General features: G+C 41.4%; 1 protein-coding gene across 2 annotated transcripts in view; it reads left to right on the forward strand.

Moving 5' to 3' along the window:
• The window catches only part of fmn1 (formin 1), a 41,272-nt gene that overhangs the window by 9,188 nt on the left and 4,368 nt on the right, over positions 1–27,716 (forward strand). Inside the window, exons 3-14 of one of the 2 annotated variants that reach the window (XM_049589541.1) lie at positions 2,206–2,384; positions 10,052–10,160; positions 15,532–15,593; positions 15,825–16,537; positions 17,820–17,961; positions 18,592–18,679; positions 19,955–20,016; positions 20,102–20,190; positions 20,287–20,416; positions 20,911–21,057; positions 21,760–21,819; positions 23,587–23,707. In XM_049589541.1, the coding sequence (XP_049445498.1) occupies positions 2,206–2,384; positions 10,052–10,160; positions 15,532–15,593; positions 15,825–16,537; positions 17,820–17,961; positions 18,592–18,679; positions 19,955–20,016; positions 20,102–20,190; positions 20,287–20,416; positions 20,911–21,057; positions 21,760–21,819; positions 23,587–23,707 (1,902 nt within the window). Of the gene's footprint in view, positions 1–2,205; positions 2,385–7,788; positions 9,917–10,051; positions 10,161–15,531; positions 15,594–15,824; positions 16,538–17,819; positions 17,962–18,591; positions 18,680–19,954; positions 20,017–20,101; positions 20,191–20,286; positions 20,417–20,910; positions 21,058–21,759; positions 21,820–23,586; positions 23,708–27,716 lie in introns of those variants that run through there. The other variant, XM_049589542.1, reaches the window with a different exon arrangement.

The raw sequence follows: 27,716 nt of genomic DNA on the forward strand, positions 1-27,716 counted from the left end.
AGTCATCTCCTCGAGGTTGAGCTGCCTTTGACCACATCTGGTATTAGCTGGTTGTTTTTATCCACACTGCCCTACAGGACTATCACATTTTTAGCTCGACCACAGTGGGAATTGAACCCCTAATTCATACTCCTAAACCCTACTGTGGCAACTCAGACGCAGAAATAGATACACAGATAGTTTCCTTTCTTAAATACATATCCAGATTAATTTTAAAACATGTTTTGTGTGATATTGAAATTTCTCGTTGTGCATGTGCAGTCTGCACCCTAATAGTTTTCCAATTAGCACATTTGGCTTGGGATCAGCAGCTGTCAGCCATCCAGCATCGCACATCAATCAACCTGCTAATGCTGTGTAGGTATACAACATACTGTAGTATGTAATTGATAGGGATATTAGAGCTTAATGAAACACTATAAATAGTAAAACATTTGCTACATTTAGGGCTAAATTTGCCTCCATGTATGCATTCATCAAGACATATCAGCTTAATTATCACATTTTAGAGCAGCTTTTATGGTGCAGACTCTATGTTTGTATAAAAAATAAATTCATAAAAATCAGGAGTAAAGGCTTCATCTCAGTCTGGAGGATTTGCTTTACCACATGTGATTGAAAAATTGAGAGTAATCTATTAACGAAAGAATGCTGGATGCTCGTGTACTGACTGCAGTAGAATCTCAGGCTTAAAGAAGTAGATTTTAATTAAAGAGGAGCGGTTGGCACATCCAAAAAACTCAACAGCTGTTTGTAGTTGATCTGTCATAGATCTCTTTCAGGCACCAAACAATTATAAACCAGAATGCTGGAGGTGTTTTTTTGTTCTTCTTTGAAATTCAAAAGTTAAACAGTGAGAGTTTCTGCTGTTTATTTTTAGCTGAAGTTCAGTTTCCCATCCTCATGGTGACACTGTAGCATAACAGGCAAGATTTACTGCAGGGCTGCAGAATCTGTCAGCCTTTCAAAGATTCCTGTGTTGATTAATTTGGCACTCAGTCTGTAAAAAGCTGTGAACAATCGCCATGTGAGGAAAACATTTTAACTCTCTGTCTCCATAATTAGAGGAAGAACTGAAAGCATATTTCCCTCAGAGGCAGCATGCACCTGCTGCTGAGACTGAGACACTGTGATAATGAAATGCAGTAGATTTAGTGACAGTGTAGACGAGTGACACTCAATTTACGGGCCGTGGGCCAAATCAAGCCTGCAATAGTGTGCTGGATGCCCCCCCCCCAACCATTTTCTAATTCATAATTAGATTCAGAGCTGGGATTTTTTTTTTGTACTTTCAAAATAAATACCATTCAAGGAAAAAAATAGCATCAAAATAGAGATTAAAAAATGCCAGGGGAGGTATGAGCTCAGTCCCAAATATTTTTAAATCCTAGAAGTGGTCCTGTGTACACTCAAACTGTGCAAGGCTGCTGCCCCTGGCCTCCTGTCATTTCTCAAAAGTGGCCCCAGGGCAAAACAAGATGAATATCCCTGCTGTAGAGTGGCATGTGGCTCTTAAACCCACAGTGCCCATGTTTTTTTTGTTTTTTTTTTGACATTTCCATTTCCATGAATCATTGTTGTAGGCGTAAAGTTATTCTTACATTCTCCATCTGTAAAAATGCCTATACACTGACTTCTTTTTTAACATTTCATGACCTAAAATGTGTGTCATGTGCCTTTTCCTCTGAGTTTTGTGATAGCGTTGCTCTTGAGTCCTGATATATTAAGGCTAGCTGTGGATTCCAAATCCAAAATCCCAAAATAAAAAGGAAAAAAAAATCTTGGAAGACAATTGAGAATTTAATAGTGCATAGACAGTTTTGTTTGCTTTCACCACAACAATGGGATGTTAAAAAAGAAGCAGCAAAAGTGATATCCCTGTGGTAGTTAAACATGATGAAGTGCCCTCTAAGGCAGCCTTAAAATTGCACGTTGGTACCTTTTTTTTTTAAAATTTTTTCCACCCCTGCTCATCAGACAACCCAAGCCTGCTGCTGGTCACACATAAAATATCTGCCAGATATAAGACTACTTCAATAAGGAGAGACTTGTTTTTTCTAGTAAACAGAATATTTATTAACATGTGCACATAAGAATGAAAAATGTGGAAAGACTTTGGCGATTGGACTCTGCCATTAAAGACACACAGTTTGAGATTCCTCAGTGATAATGATTGAGTAATGAACTGACTCCCTTCTCCTCCAGATGAGGCGCTGCAGAGGCAGGAGAAGATCTGGCAGCGGGAGGTTGAGGAGTCTCTCTCCTTCTGCAGGTCACTGTCTCATCCCTCCAGACCGAAACACATTGACTTCCTGCGTATCACCGCTCCTGAGGATGACATCATTGATACACCAGCATCCACGCCTCTCCCACCAGAGTTTAGGGTGAGTAGTTTTAAAGACTTGATCTGTGTCGCACAGTCTAGACTGAATTTTTTTTTAATCATGTACTACCACAACCTAAAAATCTGGAGTGTTTTCTTCAGAGCAAATGACAGCACATCAGCCAGTGACAAGGACATGATCACCTAAATTAGCTGCTGTAGTGACTCACTAAAAAAAAACTTGCAGATTATTGGCCCATGAGTCTGTGCCAAAGTAATCCTGAACATGCTACCTAACCCTCTACCTGCTCCAGCAGCACTCACAGGCAGTATTTAAATGAGTGTAAAGTCACTTGCCACTTTTGAAAAATATGGGGAATTTTGGATGAAAACAAAATGACATGACATGTATCATGCATCATGGTGTAAGTGTATGAAAATATGGCTCTTACTCTCAGCTTTTTACTGAACAGCACATAATGTGGCCGACATTCTGCATGTATCGTGATGGAAAAGTTAGAATAATGAAAAGTGTTGCAGTCTTGTTGTTGTGGGTTTGGACTTCACTCAGGTGCAAGATTTTCACCTGATCTGGCTGATGAGTGCTCGCACCCCATGGTTGTGTGCGATACTTTTAATTAGGACCCATAGGTAAACATGATGAGTTCCATCTATTAAAGCTGCATAGACCCTAATGCATTAGTACTTTTAAATAGTACTCGTAAAAGCAGAAACAGAAAACAATGATATGAATTCAGTAGGAACAAATTGATTTGCACTGACATCATTAAAAAATTGGAATAATGAAATAAAGCACCTGTGACACAAGACAAAAAGTATATCTCTGGGGTCTGCAGGTACCCCAGTCGGTAGGATGATGGCTCTGTAACACTAGGAAACATATTCCTTGTGTGAATAATGCTGCGTCATCATGACCTCAACCTAAACGTTCTCACCACACTGCCTCACAGTCCCTTAGATCCAGGTTCAACAAACAGCCTCATACGGTGTGTGTGTGTGTGTGTGTGTGTGTGTGCGCGTGTGTGTGTGTGTGTGTGTGTGTGTCAGACAAAGAGTTGCTTGTTACATAACAGAAGGGATTTAATGCAACTCTGTAGGTGCATTGTATAAGCAGTGGTATCTGTACAGCATGCAGTGGTTGTTATGGGTTTTAAAGCTCTTAAGCTCTGCGTCTTTTTATCTGCACACAAAGTATGTGTGTGTGTGTGTGTGTGTGGAGGAAAAACTCAGATTACATATATTTAGCCTTTGTTTTCACACTAAGGCAACACATTGCATGGTAGACACAGACAATATTTATTATGATATAAATAATAATAACAGATTGCCTGAAATGTTTCTTTAACATAATATAAAAGGGAAACAAATTAAAGCAGAACGACTAAACAAAGATTAAAAAAAAAAAAACTAATAAAAAGGTAGAAGGGAACTTGGAGAGCGCAGACCTCCGCCAAAGCCCAACACTTTTTCTTGCAGTACCCCTCCTCCCTTTCCTTCGTGTTCATGTCCCCAGTGGCTAGCTAATAGCTGCTACTCTGTACTACGCACTACCCAGGCTGGGCAGGTGCAGGAAAACGGTGCTCATATTTTGGTTTCCGCTGATAGTGCCCAACCCACTGTGGCAGGATGGCATTGTAGCGGAAGTGTAACGCCCATGCTTTGGTTCCTCCCATTAACACTTGTACCTCTGTCAGTAGTGTTGCCATTTTAGCACTGCACTGCTAGCCACTGCCATTTTGGTTCAGCTACCTCCGTGTTTGCTGATGTGAGGGCCGTGTGCATATATTGCAAGCTTAACCAAAATGAGAAATAATATGGGTTTTTCCTTGGTCCATACAGTCTTCCACCAAGTTTGGTGAAAATCGGACCGGTAGTTTTGCAAGAATCCTGCTGACAAATAAACTAATAAACAAACAAGCAAACAGGTACACAAACAACCCTGAAAACATGACCTTCTTGTTATAACCTTCAATTAATAAAAACAACAAGAACTATAAAGGAGCCACTGTGACGTCACTCATTGGTTTTGAAGCCTCGAGTTTGGTATTTCAGCTGTCGCCATCTTGGATTTTTTTGAGCCAGAAGTGACAATATTTGGACGAGAGAGTGGAGCTGTGGAGGAGCAAGGGGTGGATCTTACACATAGACTTAGGTGGCGGCTAGCAGACAGCCTGTCACTCAAAGCATCCTCGCCCTTAAATTGCCAATGTGTAAAATGGGTTGGAAACAGTGGCATCAGTGGTCAAAGTCTAGATTGCAGGGCTCACTCGCTCACCCCTCCCGTCGGGTAAATGACGGTGGCCTCGTAGGGACAAAAAGCCTTGCGCACAAGTTTTTCAGGAGTAGGTCTATCTAGCGACGAGGTGAATGTTTATTTAGAAATCTAAGCCATGTTACGATACTGTAATGAATCCCTCACGAGCAGGAGACCAGAGGAGCGTTCGGGAAAAAGGCCAGTTTATTTGAGCACTCCAAAAACTCCAGGAACACTCCAGGGGGTAAAAGACTCCGTCCCAAACTCTGAGTCTTCTAGCGTAACAGACACACTTCATAACTTTACACACATACTCGTTTACCATACTGAGTGGGGACCCCCCTCCCCTCTCTGCTCAATCTCCAGCCCGCACACTACTGACAGCGTAGCCGGTAAACCAAGCTCAGCTGTTTATTTAGCCTAGCAATATCTCCGGACTATAGTAGCTGCAATGGACGACTTTGAACGCGATTTTGAAGAGTTTCTTGTAGCGGACACAGACCCAGAGCCATACCTGTTTGAGCCGGAGCACACAGATGAGGAACTCCATGTGTTTGATGCTGAGCGGGCGAGAAGAGAGGCTGAATGAACAGAATGGGATTCGGTGCTACTGCTACCATCGTTGGGGAGATATATCATCAGGAGGAAAAGCGCCGCAGAGAGTGCATCACAAGGAGTGAAGTTGCATCTTCCTTTCCTCACAGATGACGGTTCGGGTTCATTCTCTCCTGTTGCGTGGTAAGTGTGGTCCATTCGCAAACTTTATAACTAAAAAAGCTTTTCACTACTCTCTATCGACGAACTACTAACACACTCTGCTGTTTCCTCCTCCTTCTTCCTTCCTTCCACTGTCTTCGTTGGTTCATTTATACACACGAAATGCGTTCTCTGGTTGGCTGGATTGTCCATTCGGTCTGCTGTACATACATGGCGGCACAAGATGGCGACCTCTCTAAAGCAAGGCCCTTGCTATATATATATATATATGAAAGCATAATTATAAGGCTACGAAAACCAAACGAATTTTATTTTATAGCGATTATACACTTGTATAAACATATTAATGGGTAGAATATTCAGATTCAGATTCAGATTGACAATAAACCATGCCAAATATTACACACTGGCCCTTTAACTATGCATAACATTAATGAGAAATTTTTATTTCTACATTAGAGATCACAGATTTGGGCCATTTTCATTATATTTGTAATCTTGCTCACCAGAAATATGGTTTCAAATTCATTTCAAGTAGAAAAAAAGAAGTGAATATGAACACTCCTTAAATACCATATTCAGCTCTATATTATGGAGACTTTCCAAGTTCCAAAACCAGACAAACATCTGCAGTAATTATTTGGTGTGTTACATCTGCAGCCATTCAGTAAAGACCATTTTATTACAGTTCCACTACATTGTGTTATGGTGATCTACTGTACAAAGCCCATTGGGCACACACTGTAGTTCTGCTGCCTAATGCTGGATACAGTTCAGTGTGTTTGTTCAGGAGTGAGTGTGTGTGTGTGTGTGTGTGTGTGTGTGTGTGTGTGTGTGTGTGTGTGTGCGCTCTCTGACTCTAATGCTATTTCATGGAATTATCTGGATTCGTTCCTGTTACATAAACACATAAAGGCTACAGTGTAACTCCCTGGGGAATGCAAAAAGCACTTTATTAGTATTTGTGTGATTAAGTGCAGCCAGTTAAGACAGTGTCACAGGCACGACTCTGAGTTACATAGTGTAATAACATGCAGTAAAAACGTTAGTCACCTGCTGCGGGCTGTGATAATGTGATATAAAGCAAACAAGGGCGGAACCTGAAACTTAAGAATAACCCAAACATGAACCTGAGAAGGGGCAAGTTTACCATCTGGTTTTTATTATTTTAGTCCAGGAATCTATAAAGATCCATGAAAACAGGCTCTTCCTCATGCAGGGTGAAATCCATATTGGTCCAAGACTTCCTCTGTGGTCTTTGGTCATGAGGTGGCTGCATTAGTGCATTCAAACATATCTAGTCTTTTTATTTATGTCATGTGAGGACAATGATTTCACATTTTTAATCTCACCTTTAATATATTAAATTATTCTTAGTTTCTGTGGTGAACTGCTTTATTACAATTTATTTTCTACATATTCAATTTTTAAGTATTATTTTTTCATTTCACTTTTGTCAGTTTTTATCATTTCAATATTCACTTTTTAATTTAATTTATGTTTTTCTCTTCTCTTTTGTATTTACCTCGTCAACATCCTGTTGTTAATTTGTAGGCATAATAGGCCTGCTTAATTTTTGCTTGTTAGGTTTATTCATTTTTAATTTTTTTTGACACTTTTTGGAACCAAATCAATCTTTCTTTTGATAATGTATTCATTTTATGCATTTATTTTTCAGTGTCAACATCTTATTTTCGGTTGTGACACTAAAGGTTCTTTTGTTTTGCAAACTTATTTACATGAAGTTTTTTTGTTTGTCAGATTTGTTCATTTTTTAATATGTTATTCAACCTTTTGTTTTTATGATCATCTTGACTCTGAAACAATTTTTTTAAATTAATTAATATTTTCAGTGTCAACATCTCATTCTTGACGGTGACAGCATTTTGGGGGTTTTTGGGCTTTTTTTGAGAATTTGTTTGCTTATTGATTTTTTTGGTTTGTGAGGTTTGTTCAGATTACCTAGTATTATCCTCTTTTGTTATGATCTGTGTCGGAAATTTGAATATGTAACTTTATTTCAAAAAGCTGTTTATTTATTCATTATTATTTATTTTTTGGGCATTTTTAGCCTTTAATGGATAGGACAGACAAGTGTGAAAGGGGGAGAGAGAGAGGGAGTGACATGGAGCAAAGGGCCACAGACTGGAGTCGAATAAATGTAAAATATTACAAAAATTTTAATTAATATCATTGTCACTGAGCCACATACTTTTATTTTCACCAGCAGCACTCTGACAAAACTTCCCAGTGTCTCCACAGTGTATGTTAGATTTCATGTGAGCTGATTAACAGTGCAGTGTAGGTGGGGTCGGACCCACTAAGACGCTCAGATTAGCCGGGTGTTGCTCAGTGCCTACAGGGGAGCTGAGAGACCTCCCTGTCACTGTTGATTTACAGGCCATAACATTTAACAAGTGATCCCTGGCAGTCCTATTTACCCTCCCTCTGCTCTGGGTGTGGTGTCCCTCCATCTGTTCCTGGGTGGCTTCCTTCGCCTCACGGCTCACGGATCTGTCAGGGTGTTTTCAGAAACAGTGGCTGAAGTCACCATCTGCTTCCAATTACACTATGACAATCTGCAGGACGGCGTCCAAGATGCAGCGCTGTACACTACTACAGTAGAGGAGCTGGACGGAAAAGGAGGCACGACTTGGATCTGACTTCTTGCTGTGGTTAAGCTGAGTCACTCTCGCCAGCAGAGCCATGGAGCCAAGGCTTGGAAACCTTCACTTTTCCATTACTCTGTGGATTTTTCTTCTGTTATTGAGCGACTAACAGCTGCTTCCAGTTTTAGGTTTGGAAGTTTAGTTCTCCGGTAAGACATGCAGGAGCTGTTGTAGCGGTGAAAGGATAAATCTATTTCTTTTCATCAAACTGGAGCGAAAACAGGTCGGACTTGACTGGTTATATGGCTTTATTGACTTTAACATTTCTTGCATGATCCTGGAAACAGTTTTGCAAATTAGTGCATGCCATACAGATGCCTGAGCACCAACTACGCCTTCTTAGACTGCATTTTTCTGATGTAAGACAGCATAAGATGTTGCAGCCAAATCTAAAGTCTAAATTGTAGTCAAGATGTTGACGTTGTTGGAAAAGCATTTCAAGAACTTCCCTCCATTCTGGATGACATCAGCAATTTCTTTATGAGCAACTTGTGAGCCATGGAGAAACAAAAAGCCATCCTAAAATTTTTCAGGAACCTCTCAGAGGAAGAGAATGAGGACATAATGCCAGGAGACACAGAGCTGAGTGTTAATGTAAAGAGAAATGGGGACATGAGTTTTGAAGAAGCTCTGAAAAACAGCAGAGACTCCTTATCGTATGCAATACTGTCTCATGAAGAGCAGAGGACGACCTCTAACTCAGTGGGACATATAATTAGACGAGAGGCAGGAAATGACTCAAACATGACAGAGGAGGAGAGGAATAATGTCAACCTAACAGAGCAGCAAAGCGTGGCTGTAGACGCTGAGAATGGCTCAGAGAAAGAGACCTTCGCAACAAATCAAAAGCAGAATAAGATGCCAAACAACTGCAGCAAAGACGGCTGTCACATATTACAGAACTCGCTGCATGAATGGGCCTCGAACGAATCTGTGCAAGAATGTCAACACGTTTCCAACGACTGCACAAATACAGGTTGTGATTGTGTTGCACAAGTCAGTGTCGAGCAGGATGACACTGAGGAAGATAATCAGAGAGAAAGAGAGGAAAATATTTACAGCCAGGAATCTATGAAAAGTACACCATCTAAAATTAAACATGTGGTGATAACGGTGACTCGGACAAGACCTGCAGTTGAGGATGAACCAACTCCAACATTGGAGCCAGTTGTCCCTTCCTGCTTACAAAATGAAGAGGAGAAAGGTGCAGAAGAGGACAGCGAAGATGAAGAAGAGAAACAAGATGTGTTTCCAGTCTCTACCACCCAAACACACCACCCTCCCAGCCCAAAAGGCACTAATATTATCATAACATCTGCAGCCAATAACCCACCACCTGGATCCACCTTCACCCGAGCCACCTTCTCCCCAGGCTCCCCCACCGACAAGCAGATCCAGCTCCCAGCCCTCTTCAGTGGCCTGAGGGTCCTGAGGAAAGGGGTGGTCGGGCCCGAGCATGACACCGTGGCTCAGATCAAACCTTCTTCTCAAGGAGCGAAGAGGGAGATCTTCCCTGAGAGGCAGGGGGATGCGAAAGTTCAGGGGAGCTTCCTGGACCAGATCTCCCAGTTCCTGAACCGGGAAAAGAAAGGAGATGAGAAAGAGGAGCCGAAGGAGGCTGAGGAAGACAAGGGTGAGAATGAAAAGGATGTGACTGAAGAGATTCAAGAGGATGAGAGGAAAGAACCTGAAACAGAGGAGGATGCAGAGGTTTTATCTGAGCCGACAAAACCGTCTGTGTCAAGCGCAGAGGCAGCGTTCGATGCCTTCAAAGCCTTTTTCACCCCAAAGCCTTTGAAGAGGGACCCAGCAGAGAAGGTGGACCTGGAGGCAGTGAGGAAGAAGATAAGAGCAGATAAAGATGTGCTCAAAGCACTTTTTGAAAGAACCTCCAATAAGACACCAGAGAAGAAAGACTCATCTGATGGAAAAGTACGAATTGTGCATGAATCAAGACCGAGCATTGACTAGCTTTACCAGAGTCATGACTGGAAATACTGTCCTGTGTGTAAAGAAGCTCTCTTGATTCTGTTATAAATCTGTTGTCACTTTTTCTTCTCCTTCCAGTCAGAAGCATCCACCCCAGGAGAGGGAGAGGAAAGAACTCCTGGTCGCCTACAGGCCGTCTGGCCGCCACTTAAAGAGGAGAAGGTTGGGCTGAAGTATACAGAAGCAGGTACTAACAAATATATACACATCTCTGAATCTGTCATAAAATATTGGCTCTTCCAACCACATTGTTTGGGCTCCCAGACTCCTGTGCTGTATGTGTTCAAAATATTATCTCTTTTTCTCTAACCTCATTAAAAGTAAGTATTTAAAGGTCCAGTGTGTAGGATTTAGGGGGATACAATGGCAGAAATGGAATATAATATAATAAGCATGCTTTTTTCAGTGTAGTATCACCTGAAAATAAGGATTGTTGAGTTTTCGTTACCTTAGAATGAGCTGTTTATATGTACAAAGGGAGTGGCACTTCTTCCACAGAGTTTGCACCCACCATGTTTCTACAGTAGCCCAGAACTGACAAACCTATCACTGTCTTTAGATAAGGCCATTTGGGTTTGCAGGGTTTTACATTTTAGCATTGGCTGTCGGATTTAGCAGCTCTTCTGCAATGAGAGCGTCAGAAAAACACAGATTTTTGAACATGGAACTGTTATATTCAGTGTTTTTACTCTAAAGCCAGTGTTTGGTTTGTCCCTTCTGGGATACTGTAGAAACATGGCGGGTGCAACATGGCAATCTCCGTGGAGAAGGTGCTGCTCCCTTAGTAGATATAAACGGCTCATTCTAATGTTACGAAAACACTTGGGATTACCATGACCTGGATGACTGAGAAACTTCACTGACATCTTAAGATACAGATGTTCAGGAGGTTTTTGGGTTCTAACTTTAGAACTGAGGAAGCGTCTTGGATGAGAGGTGAAATGTCTTCAAGAATCTCAAGGAAGTCCAGTTGCCTATCATAGCACTTAGTCTGGATCCTAAGTCATCAGAGAAAAAAGGTGAACACGGGTGCGGGTGCTGGGCTAGCAGCTCATCTTCAACATACTGAACAGTGTCAGAGAAACACTGATTTTGGACCATGAACCTGCTTTTTACAGGGTTTAATCACCTGGTTTGTTTGTTATTGAGAGAAAAAGACCTCTGCAGATAATTTAACTCCTACTAAAAACCTCCTGAATAATAAACACTAAAGGAATTCTAACTATAAAGTTTAAGCTAGCTGCCATTTTCAATCCTGACCACTAGATGCCACTAATTCCCCCTTAAATCTTACACACTGTACCTTTAAAGGTGAACATTTTCCCTTTACTACAAACTGAGCTTGCATATTTTATAAAGGTGACAAAATATGGAAGTCAGCATTAAGTTTTGTTATCACACAAAACAAGGAAATATTTAATGTTTTACATGTTACACAGGCTTTCTGTGAACAACTATATTGCCCCACTGTATTCCTTTGTTTGGCAAAAAGTCAATAACTGATGAAGAAATGTAGAGTATGTTATCCTATAGTGTGACACTACTTATATTTTGGGTCATTAAGACCCCAATGAAATACAGATAGACTCATAATATTTATTTATTTAAGCTTCATTTAACCAGATAAAAAACATTTCCGATTAAGTCTTAGTTCAATAATGTCCTGGTCAAGAATGCAGCAAAGTTATTTTAAAACATAAAACAATAAAATACACAACAATACATCATAAATGGTACAGAGCTACTGTTCATGCATCAAAAGAAGTTAAATATACACAGATAATGAACAATACATTCAAACAAAAAGGTATTGAGGCGTGCCAGACTTGTTACACCTTGTAGCAAGAACAGATTGCATTAGAGACTTCTGTTAACTTTTATTTAAAACTGATTCGAGAGATGAGGGAGTCCAGGCTGAGTCACACCTGCCAAGACTGTAATAAAGCAGACTCCTTTACCAGCCACTGCCTTTAAAGGAAAGACAATGACTGGATCTAAGACTGTAGGGATGATGGAAAATACAAATTTAGAACGTATTTACATGCTTAATCTGGGGATTTGGGATTTGGGTGGAGAAGTGCTGTAGTCAGTACTGTACATGAATGCATTTAATATGTTTAACAGCAGTCTGTGAGACCCCAAACAGATGTAATGTGTCATCGATGGTAGCTGATATGTCATCATTTCCAAATCTCGCAAATATTAGGAACAGTCCTAAAGTATTTAGTAGCAGAAATATCAGTAAGAGGGTGATACTGACATCCCCAAAATCAAATACACATAGTTTTTCTCCAGACTGTTCTCATGTACTGTTGGTATGTATACTTATGATAATGCACCAGAATTTGTATAAAACCCATGTAATCATGAGCCAGTAATTTGTGTATAGCTCATGTAATCAGGAGGGCTGCAATCACATGACCAAAGCACTGATGGGAGTAAAGAAGTACAAGAGCAGAAGTCTGTTTTAGGCAGGCTGGGCTGGTGGACTGATCAAACAAACACAGGACTTTCTTGTAGAAGTTCAGTGTTCTGAATCGTGTTAAACCCAGTGAACTTTGAATCAATTTAAGATATGCTGTCACCATGCGTCTTTTCTTAAACCTTAAAGATATCAGGTGTAGAGATGTCTGCCTTCTCTCACATAAAATGGAATTAGATGGCACTCAGCTTGTGGTGCTCATATAGAGTTGCTGATACCTCCAACACTCTGCAACTTGCACCAAAGCAATCTAGACTGATATATAGCACTGCAGGTAAGAGGAAAAATATATAGTTTTGATTTGGGTGAACTCTCCCTTTAAGTATGTGTTTTGAGCTGTTAAAGAGAATCATCAAGGTTAAAAAACAGTGGAAATTAGGGAACAATTCGACTAAAATAAATCAATAAAATAAATATACTGCCACTTCGTACGATAACAATAAAAATGCACAGTGATTGATTAGGCCCATGTTAAACACTGTGTTCTGAGTTTTCAGTAGAAGGAGTAGGAGTGTTTGCTCTGTGATATCATGTGATGGATTTAATATCAAGGTTTACTGCTTTGGTAAACACAACTCCACCCTGTGTGTGTCCACAGTGAACCAGTCTGTTAGACTCCAACACCTTCAATAAGTGAAGGGATTTACTGGACTGTGCACTGGGTGCATGTGGCACAAACTCTGATGCCTTTAGGCAAACCATTAATATTTTATTTCATTTTTTAAAATCCCAATGGGACTTTTTGCCACTAGTTGTACAACTTAAAATTCCGGTCCAGTACAACACCATCACAGAGACCTCAATGCTAAAACACATAATTGAATTAACTCCTCTATAACAGTGTCAAAATCTGAAATAAAAGTATATTTATGGCTGAGCTGTTGTGTTGGATTGCAGTAGACTGTACCATTGTACTTTAAGTGGCCACTCAGTGTGTACCACCAGAATAACTTGAAAAATACAATTATCACATGAAAATTACACACATACTGACTTTAGATAAAGGTTAAATAAAGATTAAAGTGCATTTCTTGTGATTTTAACAGTTAGTTTCTAGTGAGTATTTGTTGCATATGCGAGAAGGTCACATAGAAGCCAAACAGGTTTCATGGGCCAGTTTCACAAACATAGACTTATGCTTTCTGCAGACCTCTGAAGTCATCTGTTGCACAAAGCTGTGTAGTTTTTGACAATCATAAAGGGACAGTTCACCCCAAAATCAAAAACTCCTTTTCCTCTTACCTGTAGTGCCATTTATCAGTCTAGATTTTGTTGGTGTGTGTTGCAGAGTGTTGGGGATATCGGCTGTAGAGATGTTTGCCTTCTCTCCAGTATAATGAAACTAGATGGCTCTCAGCTTGTGGTGCTCAAAGCGCCAAAGAAATACATTTGGAAAACTCAACAGCAATGTCTCTGACCAGAGATCATGATCCGGTTACTCAAGATAATCCACAGACCTTGTTGTGAGCAGTAGGAACTATTTCTCTTTACTGAACTAAACCCGCCAACCGAGTCACTGCACGGAGGAATCGTGCATCTACTGCTAACTCACCAAACATCACTGAGCTAGCTAACATTACAGCTCAATCGTGGACGACGCCCTCTAACGTTTACATCTCATTCTATCACAAGCGAGAGCCTCTCCAAAGGCCTAACGCTACAGACCAGTCTCCTCAGAAATCTCTAAACAGTGATCTGCGCTTTCAAACTGGTCCCATTCCAAAGTCGTCGAATACTGGCGCTGGGGCAGTGACTTCTGCATCAGACACTGATGAAAAAAGTAATCCTTTCACATCAGCATAATATGTGGATGGGCACCATCAGTGTGTAATAGTGCCTGAAGGTGTCAGGGGGATTTGCAGCTGGACAACAATATAAGTTAAGGGGGGGGAAGTCCATGCAGGGCAGGTAGGAGGGGTGATGGATTGTTCCAACAGTCTCAGACTTTCACCTGGGAGGCCAGTGTTCACTTCATGTACGAATGTGAAGTCCAACCCTGTTATATTTTTCTAAACCTAACCACGTGCTTTTGTTGCCCAAACCTAACCACATGCGTGTTGGCTAAACGTAACCATGTGTGTTTGTTGTTGAAGGTAAAAAAAATGTCAATTCGTAGTGTTTATGTTGTATGTTTATTTTGAAAGACCGGAAGTGTATTTTAAAAAGACACAAAGCATTTAACAGGCTGAAGTTGACACATGTCCCAGAACATCAACAACAGACACACCTAGGGTACCTTGCACGTCATATGTAGACGTGGATAGTCCATGACCAAGCAGCAAAAGGTTGGAATGAGAATGTGTTGGTGCTTTTATTTTGACTTGCATCAGACTATAGGGTGCTGGTAAAGGTAAATAAGTTGTCAGTCACAAATCTATTATCTGCTTTAAAGGACAAAAGAAGGTCAAACACTATTTTAAGTCACAGCTGGTAGACAACACCGCAAACATCATTCACAGCTTATAAAAGGCAGGATTGCCTTTTGAAAATGATTCTGCTTCCTTGGGATGAGTTCTCAAAGTTAAAATGATCCCACCTAATATGAGAAAGTGTCCACCTGTAGAAGACAGACAGAAGGTTTATTAAGGATTGTTTGAGCAGGGATAAACTGTGTGCTCCATGTGTACAGACCCACAAATACACTTCCTGTGAATACAGTCGGGACAGTAAATACACTTTATGACTGACCCTTCAATAGGTGCAGTCATCCATTAGCAGATAAATGTTTGCTTAAACAGTTTGTCCAAGATGCCAGAGAGCTGAGTGCCAGTCTGCACACTGCTCTTACACGTGAGGCTCTACTGCCATCGTGTGGTCAAGGGTTGTATTGTCACCACACCCTCAGACATCCCTCAGCCTCCTGCAGTGGTAAAACAAGAATTTGATTTGTCATGCAGAATCAGTCACAGCTCTCAAGTGTCTCTCAATTTGTTCGTCTAGCCATCCACACCAATGTACCCATCGTGGTGCAGAGAGCGCTCTCGGGCACCACAGCTGTAATAATGAACATCTGTTTGTGGTAGGTGAAGGAACACGAAGCTGTTGTTAAATGTTCTTCTGCTCTATTTCCTCTCAGAGCACCAGGCCGCTCTGCTGCAGCTGAAGAGAGAATGTAAAGAGGAGCTGGAGAAGTTACAGGTCCGTATGGAGCACTGCTTATCAAATGATGCCGATCCAGGTGTGCCGTGGGATTTGATGATAACCACACATTTTTATGGCAGTATTCAGCTGGGCCTATACAGGACGTTATGAGTGAATTTTTAATTGACTGTATCAGTATGTTGTGTGCACCCATTTCCTAATAAAGAGGCAAACTCTAGCTATTTGCCTTTCATACAATTGATGGTATTCCTTTAATATTATTTCCAGGAGGACTTTGGTCAGGAGCTGTCCAGACTGAGGGTGAAGAATGAGGAAAAAGTCGCCCATCTAGAGTTCACTCTGGCCGAGCTGCAGGCCGAACTCTCCCAGGTTGGAAACCGCCCTCGTGGGGAACTCAAAGATGTCGCTGTATCGACTGCAGACGACTTTCTACCAAAATCTTTCCGCACAGTCTGCATCCAGACAGACCGGGAGACGTTTGTCAAGACTCCTGAGGATGGAGAAGGTACGGGAAGAGCCTGCACCAGCCCTCAGCAGCAGAAGGTGACCCCCAAAAAGCTGGACCTGGCCTCTATCAGCCAAAGCCTGGCCACACAGAGAGACGATACTTCCTCCTCATCACATGGCCACCCATCCCAAACTCTTCCTCCACCTGGAGCCACACTGCCTCCATCAGAGCAAGCACCTGCTCCCTTTCAGACAACCAAAACAGACAACCTGCCTCCTCCTCCACCTCCTCCTCCGCCCCCACCATGTTTGTCTTCGTCCATAAACCACATGCAGCCATCAAATGGCCCTCCACCACCACCTCCACCGCCGCCACCACCTCCTCCTCCATTTACACCAGGCTTGGCTCCCCCACCACCTCCTCCTCCAGTTGGGGGTTTCTTTATTGAAACACCTCATAGGAAACCAATCGTGGAGCCTTCCCGACCCATGAAGCCTCTTTACTGGACCAGAATCCAGATCAAGGAAAACAAGTAGGTTCACATCCAATAAGAACATCATGAAGAGGATGAAAATGTATCTCAATAAGTATTTAGACAATCATCACTGTATTTATCTGCAACTACTTTAATGATTCATACTGATTCATTGTTTTCGTCATTTTTCAAGCACAAATGCCCAAAATTCTGTAGTTTCTGCTCTTCTGTTTGACAATTAATTGTTTTTGTATCGTTTCATATCATAATAAACTGAATATCTTTGGGGTTTTGACTGCTGGTCAGACAAAACAAAATGTCGAACATGTCACCTCTGGCCAAGGTTATTTTTGTTAACTAAAACTAAAAACTAAAACTCTACGTGAAAAAACAACAAAAACAGTTAACTGAAATAAAAATAAAAACTGGACTTTAAAAAAAGAAAACCGACTGAAATGACAGTGTACTTACAAAACTAACTATAACTAAACTAGCTATATAAAATAAAGAATATACAGAGAATCTCTTTAGCTTTGGTCCTTGTCACTTTGGTTAAATCTTTCAACACAAAAAGCATCAGGAGGCATTGTTAAATATGTATATTGAGATTTTAATGTCTACATGTCTGTCATAAAAAATGTTTTTGAAAAGGGAAAAGGTTTTTTTGTATATATTATCTATTCTGAACTTCTGAAAATCTTGCGCTTGACAAATAACCCCTACAGTATATCATAATTTCAAAAATTACTCTGAAACTAATATAAACTAAACTAAATATTTTTAAAGAATAAAAACTAAACTGAAATGAGCAAAGAAAACTAACTAAAACCAACCTGATTTGAAAACAAGAATTAAAAACAAAATAAAAATACAGTATACTGTAATGAAAAACACAAAACTATAATAACAATGCCTTGGGCTCTAAGAAATAGTGATGGCCATTTTTCCATTTTTTTTCGCACTTTGTATATTAAACAAATGATCAAGTCTACAAGAATCAATTATTATCAGCAAATTTATTGATAATTAAAATTATCATTAGTTGCAGCCCTACGCTAAATCTCTTCGTTGAACTCAAACACACATAGTCTTTTATAATCACGTAGAATCTACCAAAAATATCAACTCACTCATCACTGAAACAACTCCTTAGTCTTAGTTTTATATATAGAGTCAAACTAACAGCTTTGTTAAGCTCTTCTTTATTGGCCTAATATCAGCAAACAAACCGATTCATCTTTCAACTCTGATCCACTCTTTTTTGTTTCCACTCTTTCAGTAGATTTTATAAAAGTGTAACAGATCAAAACAGAGACTGATTATGTTCTCTCTCCCTCAGGAACAACACTCTGTGGAACATTTTAGAGGAACCAGATATAATTAACACCAGCGAGTTTGAGGATCTGTTCGCCAAAACCATCACACACACCAAGAGGAAGCCGCTGTCAGAGGCTTACGTGAAGAAAGCCAAGACCAGGAAGGTAACATAAAATTAAATATTTGCAACATGTCCACTAGAGGGGGTTGATGCCATTGAGTCTACAGATGAGTGTTACTGTAGATAACAGAGCATTATAAAGTAGATTGAGACACAGTTAAAAGATATTTACAGTGGAGACAGTAAAGAATCCCCCATGTTTGAGCTCATGTCTTCCTTTGATTAAGGGGTTTATATTCCACTCACAGCTGTGATTTATTTACTCTCTTTACACTGGAAGCATATTTTTCCACTGTTTGTGTGTCTGTGCACACATTTCCTCCCAAATTCTGATGATGCATTTGCAGGCAGAAAGGGCACCAGTGTTACAGGGTTATGTTTTTTAGTGCCTCAGAGGCAAAGTACAACATAAAAAGACAAAAAAAATGTTGAAATATCTGAGAGACAACAAGAACTATTATTACCATTATAGAAAAAGAAAAAAAGAAGATGTCATTTGTTCAAACCTGAGGTTACAAATGCGGGTGAAGCATAACAGGACTGTGTTTGCCACAGTAAACCCTCCACTAATGACTCACTAATGGTTTGTAGTGGTGAGGTTGTCATGGTAAACTGTGTGTGTGTGTGTGTGTGTGTGTGTGTGTGTGTGTGTGTGTGTGTGTGCGTGTGTCAGATCATTAAGCTGCTGGACGGGAAGCGCTCTCAGGCCGTAGGCATCCTCATATCCAGCCTTCACCTGGAGATGAAGGACATACAACAAGGTGAGTCATGGAGGGCTTTATTCATACAGTTGTGTTGCTACGAAGCAGCGTGCGTCGAAGTGTATTTCCTCTATCTTTTAAGTATTTTACTGAATACAATTTTTTCCTAAATAAGGTGTTTGAACACAGGAACAGAAGTATTTCAGTATAATCGCTGCTGGAGCTACTGATAGCTATGGAGCGATATTAAATTTTTCATTTACATGCACCAGTTTCCCCCCAACTTTTTTCAGTGTTTCCCTCCAGATACTTATTCTTGTCATGGTGGGAAAGCCTCTGAAACAGCTTTTAGACTTCCATTAGAATCACTATTAAAACCTCAAAGCATGTGTTATCAAACCAACATCGTCATATCGATCACACAAAATTAAAGTATTACACTAAATCACAGAACCAGCTGTATGTCGCAGCCACTGCAGCCTTCATCTGTAATAATTTATTGATCCCTGCGGGGAAATTATAATTCATTACAGTCGCTCCGATGTAAAGAATAGAGAATTACAAAAAGTAAGAATAAGAGTATGAAATTAAGTGTGTAAATATAAAGCAAAAAAGACAACATAATGTAGAAATGAAATGTACATTATTTTCACAAGTGTGAAAATGTAACTACAACATACACATCAGTAGAATAAATCAACAATAGAGTTAGAGTCAACACAAGACATGTGTGCAGTTATGTGCATTGTGTATTGAACTAATATACACACTCAAGACATGAAAAATATTGCAGTAATTCAATAACTGCACAGAATATTGTCACAGTTAAACTATAGCACCCAATAGATAATTATGACTTATAAATGCAATAGGTCCAAATGCCACTCTACTATCTCAAAGCAGCTGACATTCTGAGGGAGGAGTTGCACAGGTTGATGGTAACCTGTAGGAATGACTTCCTGTGGTGCATCTTGGGGGAATGAGTCTGCCATTGAATGCACTCCTGTGTAGACATTCAGGTAACCGCAGCTCCCTGAACATCACCCTTGTTTGTAACTTTAACCCTGGCATCATATAAAATAGGATTAAAGGCTAAAACAATGCCAGTAAGACAGTCACACACAGCTGATCTGCACTGCTAATCCCAAACTGCCAAAAGTGCGGACACTGTTCCTCAGTTAGAGGGCTGTGTCCATGTTCCTCTGGAGATCTGCAGCTCTCTCTTTGCCTCTTTTGATTTTTCTTTTATTTTCTGGATGTTTTGTATGTGTCCTATTACTGTTTTATCTCCAAATACAATTTGACATGTTTGCTTTTTTGCTTTCCCACCACCAGCTGTCCTGGCAGTGGATCACTCTGTGGTGGACTTGGAGACCATTGAAGCCCTGTATGAAAATGTAGGTGTGACAGCGCTCTTTACTGCACAAGTTCAACTGTACGTTTATGAATTTCTTATAATATATTTCATTGTCAATGTGTCAGAGAGCACAGCCAGAGGAACTGGAGAGAATCAAGAAACACTACGAGACGTCAGAGGAAGAGGACGTCAAACTGCTGGACAAACCCGAACAGTCAGTATCTCATCTGCAACAGTTTAGAGACCAATTGTATGTATGCTCTTCTGTGTGTGTGTGTGTCCACTTACTGTTGATGTGTGTTTGCTCCAGGTTCCTGTATGAGCTGTCTCAGATCCCAGACTTTGCAGGCAGAGCTCACTGCATCATCTTCCAGGCGACCTTCACCGATGGAATCGCATCCATCCAACGCAAGCTCAATACTGTTTCATCTGTGTGTAAGGTAGGAACAAAATCACCTGACAGCATCCTGCTACATGTCACCTTTGTTAACATAATAGATCAATGCACTGTTGACATATGTCTGTATCTGTGTCTTTAATTATCTCCAATATCCTCACAAGTTGTCTGCTGTATACACTGTACATGCATTTCACTGATCATTTCTCCTTAAGCAGCACCTAGAGGATGCATGTCTGACTCCCTGTGGTTCAGTAAAAAGATGTCAGGCTATTTTAGGTGCAAATACAACAGGATTTAATGTGTCTTCTTGTTCTGTCTGATCACAGTTGGATCAACCTGAGAATGTTAATTAAAAGTTTTTAAATGTTAAGATTTACAATCACTATGTACCTTTTCCTACTTTTCCTTCCTCTTCCTTCTTTGTAATTCTCATGTGTTATAAAGTGTATTTATATGTGCTTGGAGATGTGGAACGTGGAGGATCTGAGGTGTCAGCTGTATGTAGACAATCCTTTGTGTGTTTCCTGTTTTGAGATTCTGCTGGAGAACGAAGGTGTGAGGGATGTGATGGGACTGGTGTTGGCTCTGGGGAACCACATGAACGGAGGCAACAGGACCAGAGGTCAGGCCGACGGCTTCGGCTTGGAGATTCTACCCAAACTGAAGGATGTGAAGAGCAGAGTAAGACCATGATACCTGATGGAAGACTGTAGTGGTTCCTATGAACTCAGGGGTTGTGACGTTAAGAACATTAAAAACTAGTTTTTGTAGAGAAATATTACATTTTCTATCATAAGTGAGCAAATAACTTATCCTATAGTTATCATGCTTTCCATAGTAATGGCAACACAATCAGAAATGCTATGTAAATTCTTGTAGTTATTGATGCATCTGCATTAAATGATATGTAGTTTCATTTCCGTAGACCTGATACCTAATGCTAGAAAATGTTGCATTTATATCTCCATTAAAAAAAGAGCATCTTATTGCCACATCTTTGATTTATGTTCAACCTGCAGAGGAGGTGGCAGATCCTTTTACAGCTCAGACCTAACCGCCTCCACCAATCACAGGGTGACATTATGTAGCCTGGTAGGCCACAGTCTGTGTGGAGAAGTCCATAAAACACATTCATTGCTATGATCCCATGGGAATACAAGTAAAGTGAACTAAATGAGTCCAACATTTTTCTCAACACATAGAAACTAGATTTGTTTTGTCACTCTCAGTGTTCTCACCAACAGCTTGCATGCAATCTTTATAGAGAAAATACATTTTAAAAATTAAGGCACTGCGATATGACAGTGGGCTTTTAGCCTGCACACAAAGGTTTTCACTTGTGTACTGAACCAGTTTTGATGCGTCTCCTGCTTTTCTTCTTAGGACAATCGTATCAGCCTGGTGGACTACGTGGTGTCGTACTACCTGCACAATGTGGATAAGGTATTAGTTGCTCTCTTATTATCTCCATCAGGCTTAAACCTTGAGGAGAATGTGTTTGGTCGTGTGTGTCATGGACTTATAAAGAGATGCAGTATCTAAGGCTAAGCCTCGTTCATTCCTATCAAATTGCTCATTGGCACATTAGGTCAAAAAATATTAGGCCGACTTCTGTGTGTAAAATTATCCAGATCTTCTCTGCTCGCCCAACATTGAGCCTAAATAGCAGGCACACCAGAGCCTGCTAACTCTAATGGGGAAGGTGGTGGCTGTGGCTCAGGAGGTAGAGCATGTCGGCCACTAATCAGAAGATTGGCGGTTTGATCTCGGCTCCTTAATTCCACACGTCTTAGTATCCTTGGACAATTTGCTCCCAATGGCTGTGTCATCAGTGTGTGAGTGTGTGTGAATGTCTAACTGAGGTGGCACTTTGTATGGTAGCCTCAGCCACCAGTGTATGAATGTGTGTGTGTGAATGGGTGAGTGTGACATGTAGTGTAAAAGCGCTTTGAGTGGTTGGAAGACTAGAAAGGCGCTATACAAGTGCAAGTCCATCCATTAATTTACCATAGTATGATTTAATAGTGCGGCTGTTCTATACATTCAAAATGTTATTGGACCACATGAATCATAGCCTGTAAGTGAAACAAGTCATTTCATTGGGGTGTAATGCTCAAAGATTATCCACTGATTCACAGATGTCTCTTTCACAATGAAAGTCTTTGGGAAGAAGTCTTTATAGCATCACCTGATGGACCCAGAAGATGTAATTACACATTAAGGCCACCATGTCAAATTGACTTAAAAGTCCCTGGCTGGGCTTAGTATGTCTGCGTGTGTGAGTGTGAGTGTGTGTATCTGTCTGTCCTCAGCTAATCTGGTATATCACTTGACCAATCAACCTAATACTTTCTGTACATATTTATGACTTTGCTCAAGGACTCTTGTGGTTGTGATGATTCATAGTTATTAAAAAACCTGTTTTGTTCATCACTGACTGCAGACTCCTCACCCCGATTCCCCGGTTGGAACCTCAGCAAAGTCATGTAGCAAAAGCATAGAGCAAAAGGCATTTCTGGAAGTCATCAAGCCCTTTGTCTATTGCAGGTCATATTTTGACCTTCATCGTGGCTGTTAAACTGAAATTCGTAGAAAAGGTTGGTGTCATTTTGAACTGGAGCATCTGCTGATGAATTCCATATCCTTTGTTATAATCAACTAAAGTTAGGCACAATACGAGAGTCAAATACAGAACATTTTTGATATCTTTGCCACCATCTTGACAGTAAGGGAGCTGGAAGGGACAATTCCACTGGGCGCAGCGTGCGCTGTGTAGAGTGGCTGCAATCAGCTCCAGTGACTGAAGTCAGATTGCTGGCACCGAGCGGAGATCTGCACTCGACTGTGCTTCTCTAGCTGACATTGTTATTCCTTTGTGTGTTTTACTCCATGAAGCTGATGCATTTGACCATTTTGTGTATTTATCAAATTCACGGAGGGAAAATGGTTGATTGTGCTTTTAAAACCAATAAATGCAACACAAAATGAGTTTTAAAGCCTATTTTGGGATCCGCCATCAAAAAGATTTGAAATCCTGTTAAATAAATTATCCACTGACAATTGTACACCTTTTCTATGTTGACTAGGTGTTCGTGTATTGTCTTGTCTGTTTGACTCTGACACAGTATTGTCGAAACTAAAATTGCCCAAAGAACCAGTTCAGTCATCAGTTCCTGATTTAATTGCTGTGTTTTGAATGTATCCCAACAGAATGCCGGCACAGACAAGAGCATCTTCCCACTTCCTGAACCTCAGGACGTCTTCCTGGCAGCACAGGTCAAGTTTGATGACCTCAACAGAGACCTGAGACAGCTCGGACGAGATCTGACAAGTATGTGACATCACTACTGCGACCTTTATCTATTCCAGTTCCTTCTCAGGAGGAATGAATGCCAATCATCTTCTCCCCCTCTCAGTTTATGATATTGGATGATAATCTCCAAAACACTGGTTCCACTTTGAGCTTCAGCGCCCATGTGACTGGGTGACAGGAATAGTCTCGCTTTGCGGTCATTTTGTTGTGTGTTTTTGTTTGAAAACCTCAGCCAGGCTGTGTAACTCTATCACTCTGATTTTAAGAGGTTCCCACAGACGAAACCTCAGCCCAGTCTGGCATTGTTTTTCTTCAGACACCCCCTACCCCTCCACAACTCACCACCAGCCACTCAGTAACTGTTTACACTTATGGGCCAAAGGCCTGCTTCTTTTACCAAACTTTAGTTAGCTAAAGCCCCAGAACAAAAGATTTCCTCTCGTCTTTCTTATCCTTCTAGCCTGTTCTCTTCTCTCTCTAAGTGTGCCCATATGACGCCATTCAGCAGGGCCAGCCAGCTAAAGTCACGTTGAGGACAATGCTTACGCTTACATGTGCACGATTGTGAGTCAGTGCATTGTTTTAGCCCTACGTATACGAGTGTATTTGCCTGCATGTCACCGTGCGTGTATTCAGAGACTAGTCTTGCTGCTGATACAGGCCTGGCGCCTTTCAGATCCAGCTTCTAATCCTCATGCCCATCAGATCTCGCATCATTGTGCCTTTGTGCCCCTGTCGCCAGCGTAGGGAGACCATAGCTTCCCACTTATGTAATCTCCAGACCTCCTGTATCTCTAGTATCTCTGCATGGACCTCTGCAGAGATGCACGGATCCTTAACCTGCTGGGCTATATCGCCCAGGCTCCAGTGTGGCCCCCAGATGTGTGCCGCAGATAGTTTTCTTTACCTCTCAACACAGCTTTGTCTTATCGGCCTGTCTACCCAAACCACCGTGCAATCTGGATCGTCCCGCCGCAGGTACCTTTTGTTCTGTCTGTTTGAACCACCCTCATGCCTGGTTCTGTTGTTCCTCACTCTCCCTGTGTTTCTGTTTGGTTGGTATGTTTCCCAACACAGTTAAAGGGAGATTAGTTTCTCTTCAGTCATCCGTGCTGACTGTTGAAGGAAGTGGGAATGGCGCAGCATTTTCCTGCTATTCAAAGGGCATATTATTCAGACAGTAAGATCACAACGTGCATACACTCTGCTCGTTACACACATGCACTAATTGGTTGAAGGTGGATGAAATAACACATCAGTAATGAGGAAAATATTGATATCATTCTCGAAAAGATGAACATAGCCGAGTGCAGAGCTGCTCTGCAACTCTGACTCCTCATTAAGAGAAACGCTGTGTGCATTTACACACGAGGAACAGCATAACTTCACTGGTTATTTCAAAAGCTTACAGTTTAATATTGTTTCCTCTGTCAAGTTTGTAACTACTGTTTTTAATTTTGATGCTTAAATGTCCCACAGTATTTGCTGCAGGGACATTACCGCTTTTACTAAATTAATTTCAGCAGAAAACCTCTCGATTCTCCAATTTACCATTTCCACCGTTTAAATAGCAGTAAAGGAAATGGGACATGTTATGCCCAAAGTACACCTATGATTGGTTAAGGGACTTCATACAACCCTTTTGCCCCTTGTGCCTCACTCATTTAAATAGGACCAAATCCTTCAAAACAATCACTGTTGTGACTAAACTGGCTAGCTTTTTTCCCCAGTATCATTTTCGTTCCCTTTGCTCTTCAAATTTTGCCTAATTTTGTAATTTACTTGGAATTGCTTTGGAATTGGCTTAGGTGAAGATCTGTCTTCATTTTTCTGCTTTTGAAGCAAGTTACTTGGTACATTTTTGGCTAATATAATGCAAAATATAGCTTGAGAAGCTGTTAAGTTTCCTTCCTGAAGCCTTTCTGCTTACTCTAATGCACTGTAGCCAGTGTTTTATATGATATTGCTGATTGATGGTGACTGGTCTAAACATACCATGAAATCTCACCATGAAACCAAATCACTGCTTCACCCTCACATCTGAAAGCACCACACTCCACATCAGTCGGCTTTGTTTATGTGAAGGTCTATAACCCTCTTCAGTCTGAAATAAGCAAACTTCTGTCAGACACAAAAGGCAGACAAAAGAAAAAAAAGGAGAGAGAGAGATACCCGCCTCCACAGTTTACACAAATCCTGAATGAAAACAGTATTCTTTTGTAATCTTATCTGGGAGATGTTGATCGAGCGTCAGGGTGGTGGCGGTGGTGGTGGGGTGCAGGGTCTCGGCTCCCTCTGCAGCCTCTATTATGACTGGCTCCGCAGACTGGCTCCTCTGATCCACTGATTGGATGCAGAGCAACATGGAGCCGCAGACTGGCAGAGGAAGAGAGAGACAGAGAGAGGGAGGCAGAGAGGGACTTTGCCGTCGCCATCTCTGGGTAAATCTCAATAAGTGATATCTAAAAAGGAAGTGGTGCTGATAACCTCATGCTGGGGCACAGGTGGAGCTAGTTTGACTCAGAACTCTCTCTGTCTCTCTTTCCATTCATCATATTGCAGTTCAGTCAGGACCACGTTAGTCAAAAAAACTATATTTCCATTTGCAGTATTATATTTGTTGGTATAGCTCTGTTCTGGGGCCTCTCTGCCTTTCCTCATGCTTATGCAGAAAGCCTAAGGTGGAGAGAGCACACCTCTCTGCCCTTCCATGTGCCTACATGGAAAGCCTAAGGTGGAGAGAGCACACCTCTCTGCCCTTCCACGTGCAAACGAGGAAAGCCTGAGGCAGAGGGAGCAAACCTCCCTGCCCTTCCATGTGCCTACATGTAAAGCCTAAGGCAGGGAGAGCAGCAGCAAAGACCCCCAGGAACAGAACAGAGCCAGCATCAATGACACAGCATGAAAAGGAGGAGCTGGGGTGGAGGCAGGTTGCAAAGCGGCTTGCAGAGGAAGCAGCAACAGTAGGCAGGCCAGAGCAATTTAAATAGGGCACCCTGAATAAGATTTTCTCATTGGTGGGATAGAGAGGAATCATGTGATCTATCAGCTGACTCCCTTCTACCAATCAGCTGCTCCATCAGTTGACTGGCTGTTTGAGATCAGCTGATGTAGCTGGGCTGTGAGTTGAGCTTGACATCATGTCCTGCCTGAACTAACGCTATGCTCAATTTATTGGTTAAAGCTGCAAAATACTGTGGACTAAACTGTGCTTCACCAAATAGGATCTTTTTCAGTGATGCTGACTTTGGTTTCCACTGTAGTGGACCCACAGGTGGTCATTTGAGTAGGTCCCCAATTAAATCTGATCAAATGTGATCGAAATGTGATCAACTTGATCATCGATCATCTTGTTACAATGCAGTGTTAAACCTTGGGTCATTGCATTCATGTGGATGCCTTGTAACATGCACCACCCACCAAAACACCATTTAAGAGCTAGTACACCCCTCATGGCAACAGTACTCCCCAATGGCAGTGCCCACCCACAGCAGGACAGTGCACCATGTCACACTGCAAAGACTGCTCAGGAATGGCCCAAGGAACATGACAAAGAGCTCAAGGCACCGACCTGGCCTCTAACTTTCAGATCCCAGTTCGATCAAGGACCCGTGCCAGTACTCTATGGATCCTGTGTCCATGCCTCAACAGGTCAGAGCCAAGTTCGATCAACGGTGGGGCCTTTGACCATGGCTCTGAGGTCCCCAGTGCTGCCAAAACCACTACCATTACCTGGCAAACTGCTCCACAGACAATGAATTGGGGAAGATGTTCTAGATCAGTGGTTCCCAACTGGTACAGCCATGGGGCCCAGATGTCTCCTTAGTCATTAGTTCAAGGTCCACACAGCTTAATATATTCAGCATCATACCTGTGTTTGGCCATGTTGCCAAGCTAGTTTGCTGTCTCTTGTCAGGCAGCTGTTAGTCACTCACTCTACAGCAGGAAACCATGACATTACCATTACCAAAAGTGGGTTGTGGGTCCATTCAGACTGGACCCACAACCCACTTTTTGGAAGTCGACC

The sequence above is a fragment of the Epinephelus fuscoguttatus genome, linkage group LG11 (assembly GCF_011397635.1).
Source record: "Epinephelus fuscoguttatus linkage group LG11, E.fuscoguttatus.final_Chr_v1".
Lineage (NCBI taxonomy): Eukaryota > Metazoa > Chordata > Actinopteri > Perciformes > Serranidae > Epinephelus > Epinephelus fuscoguttatus.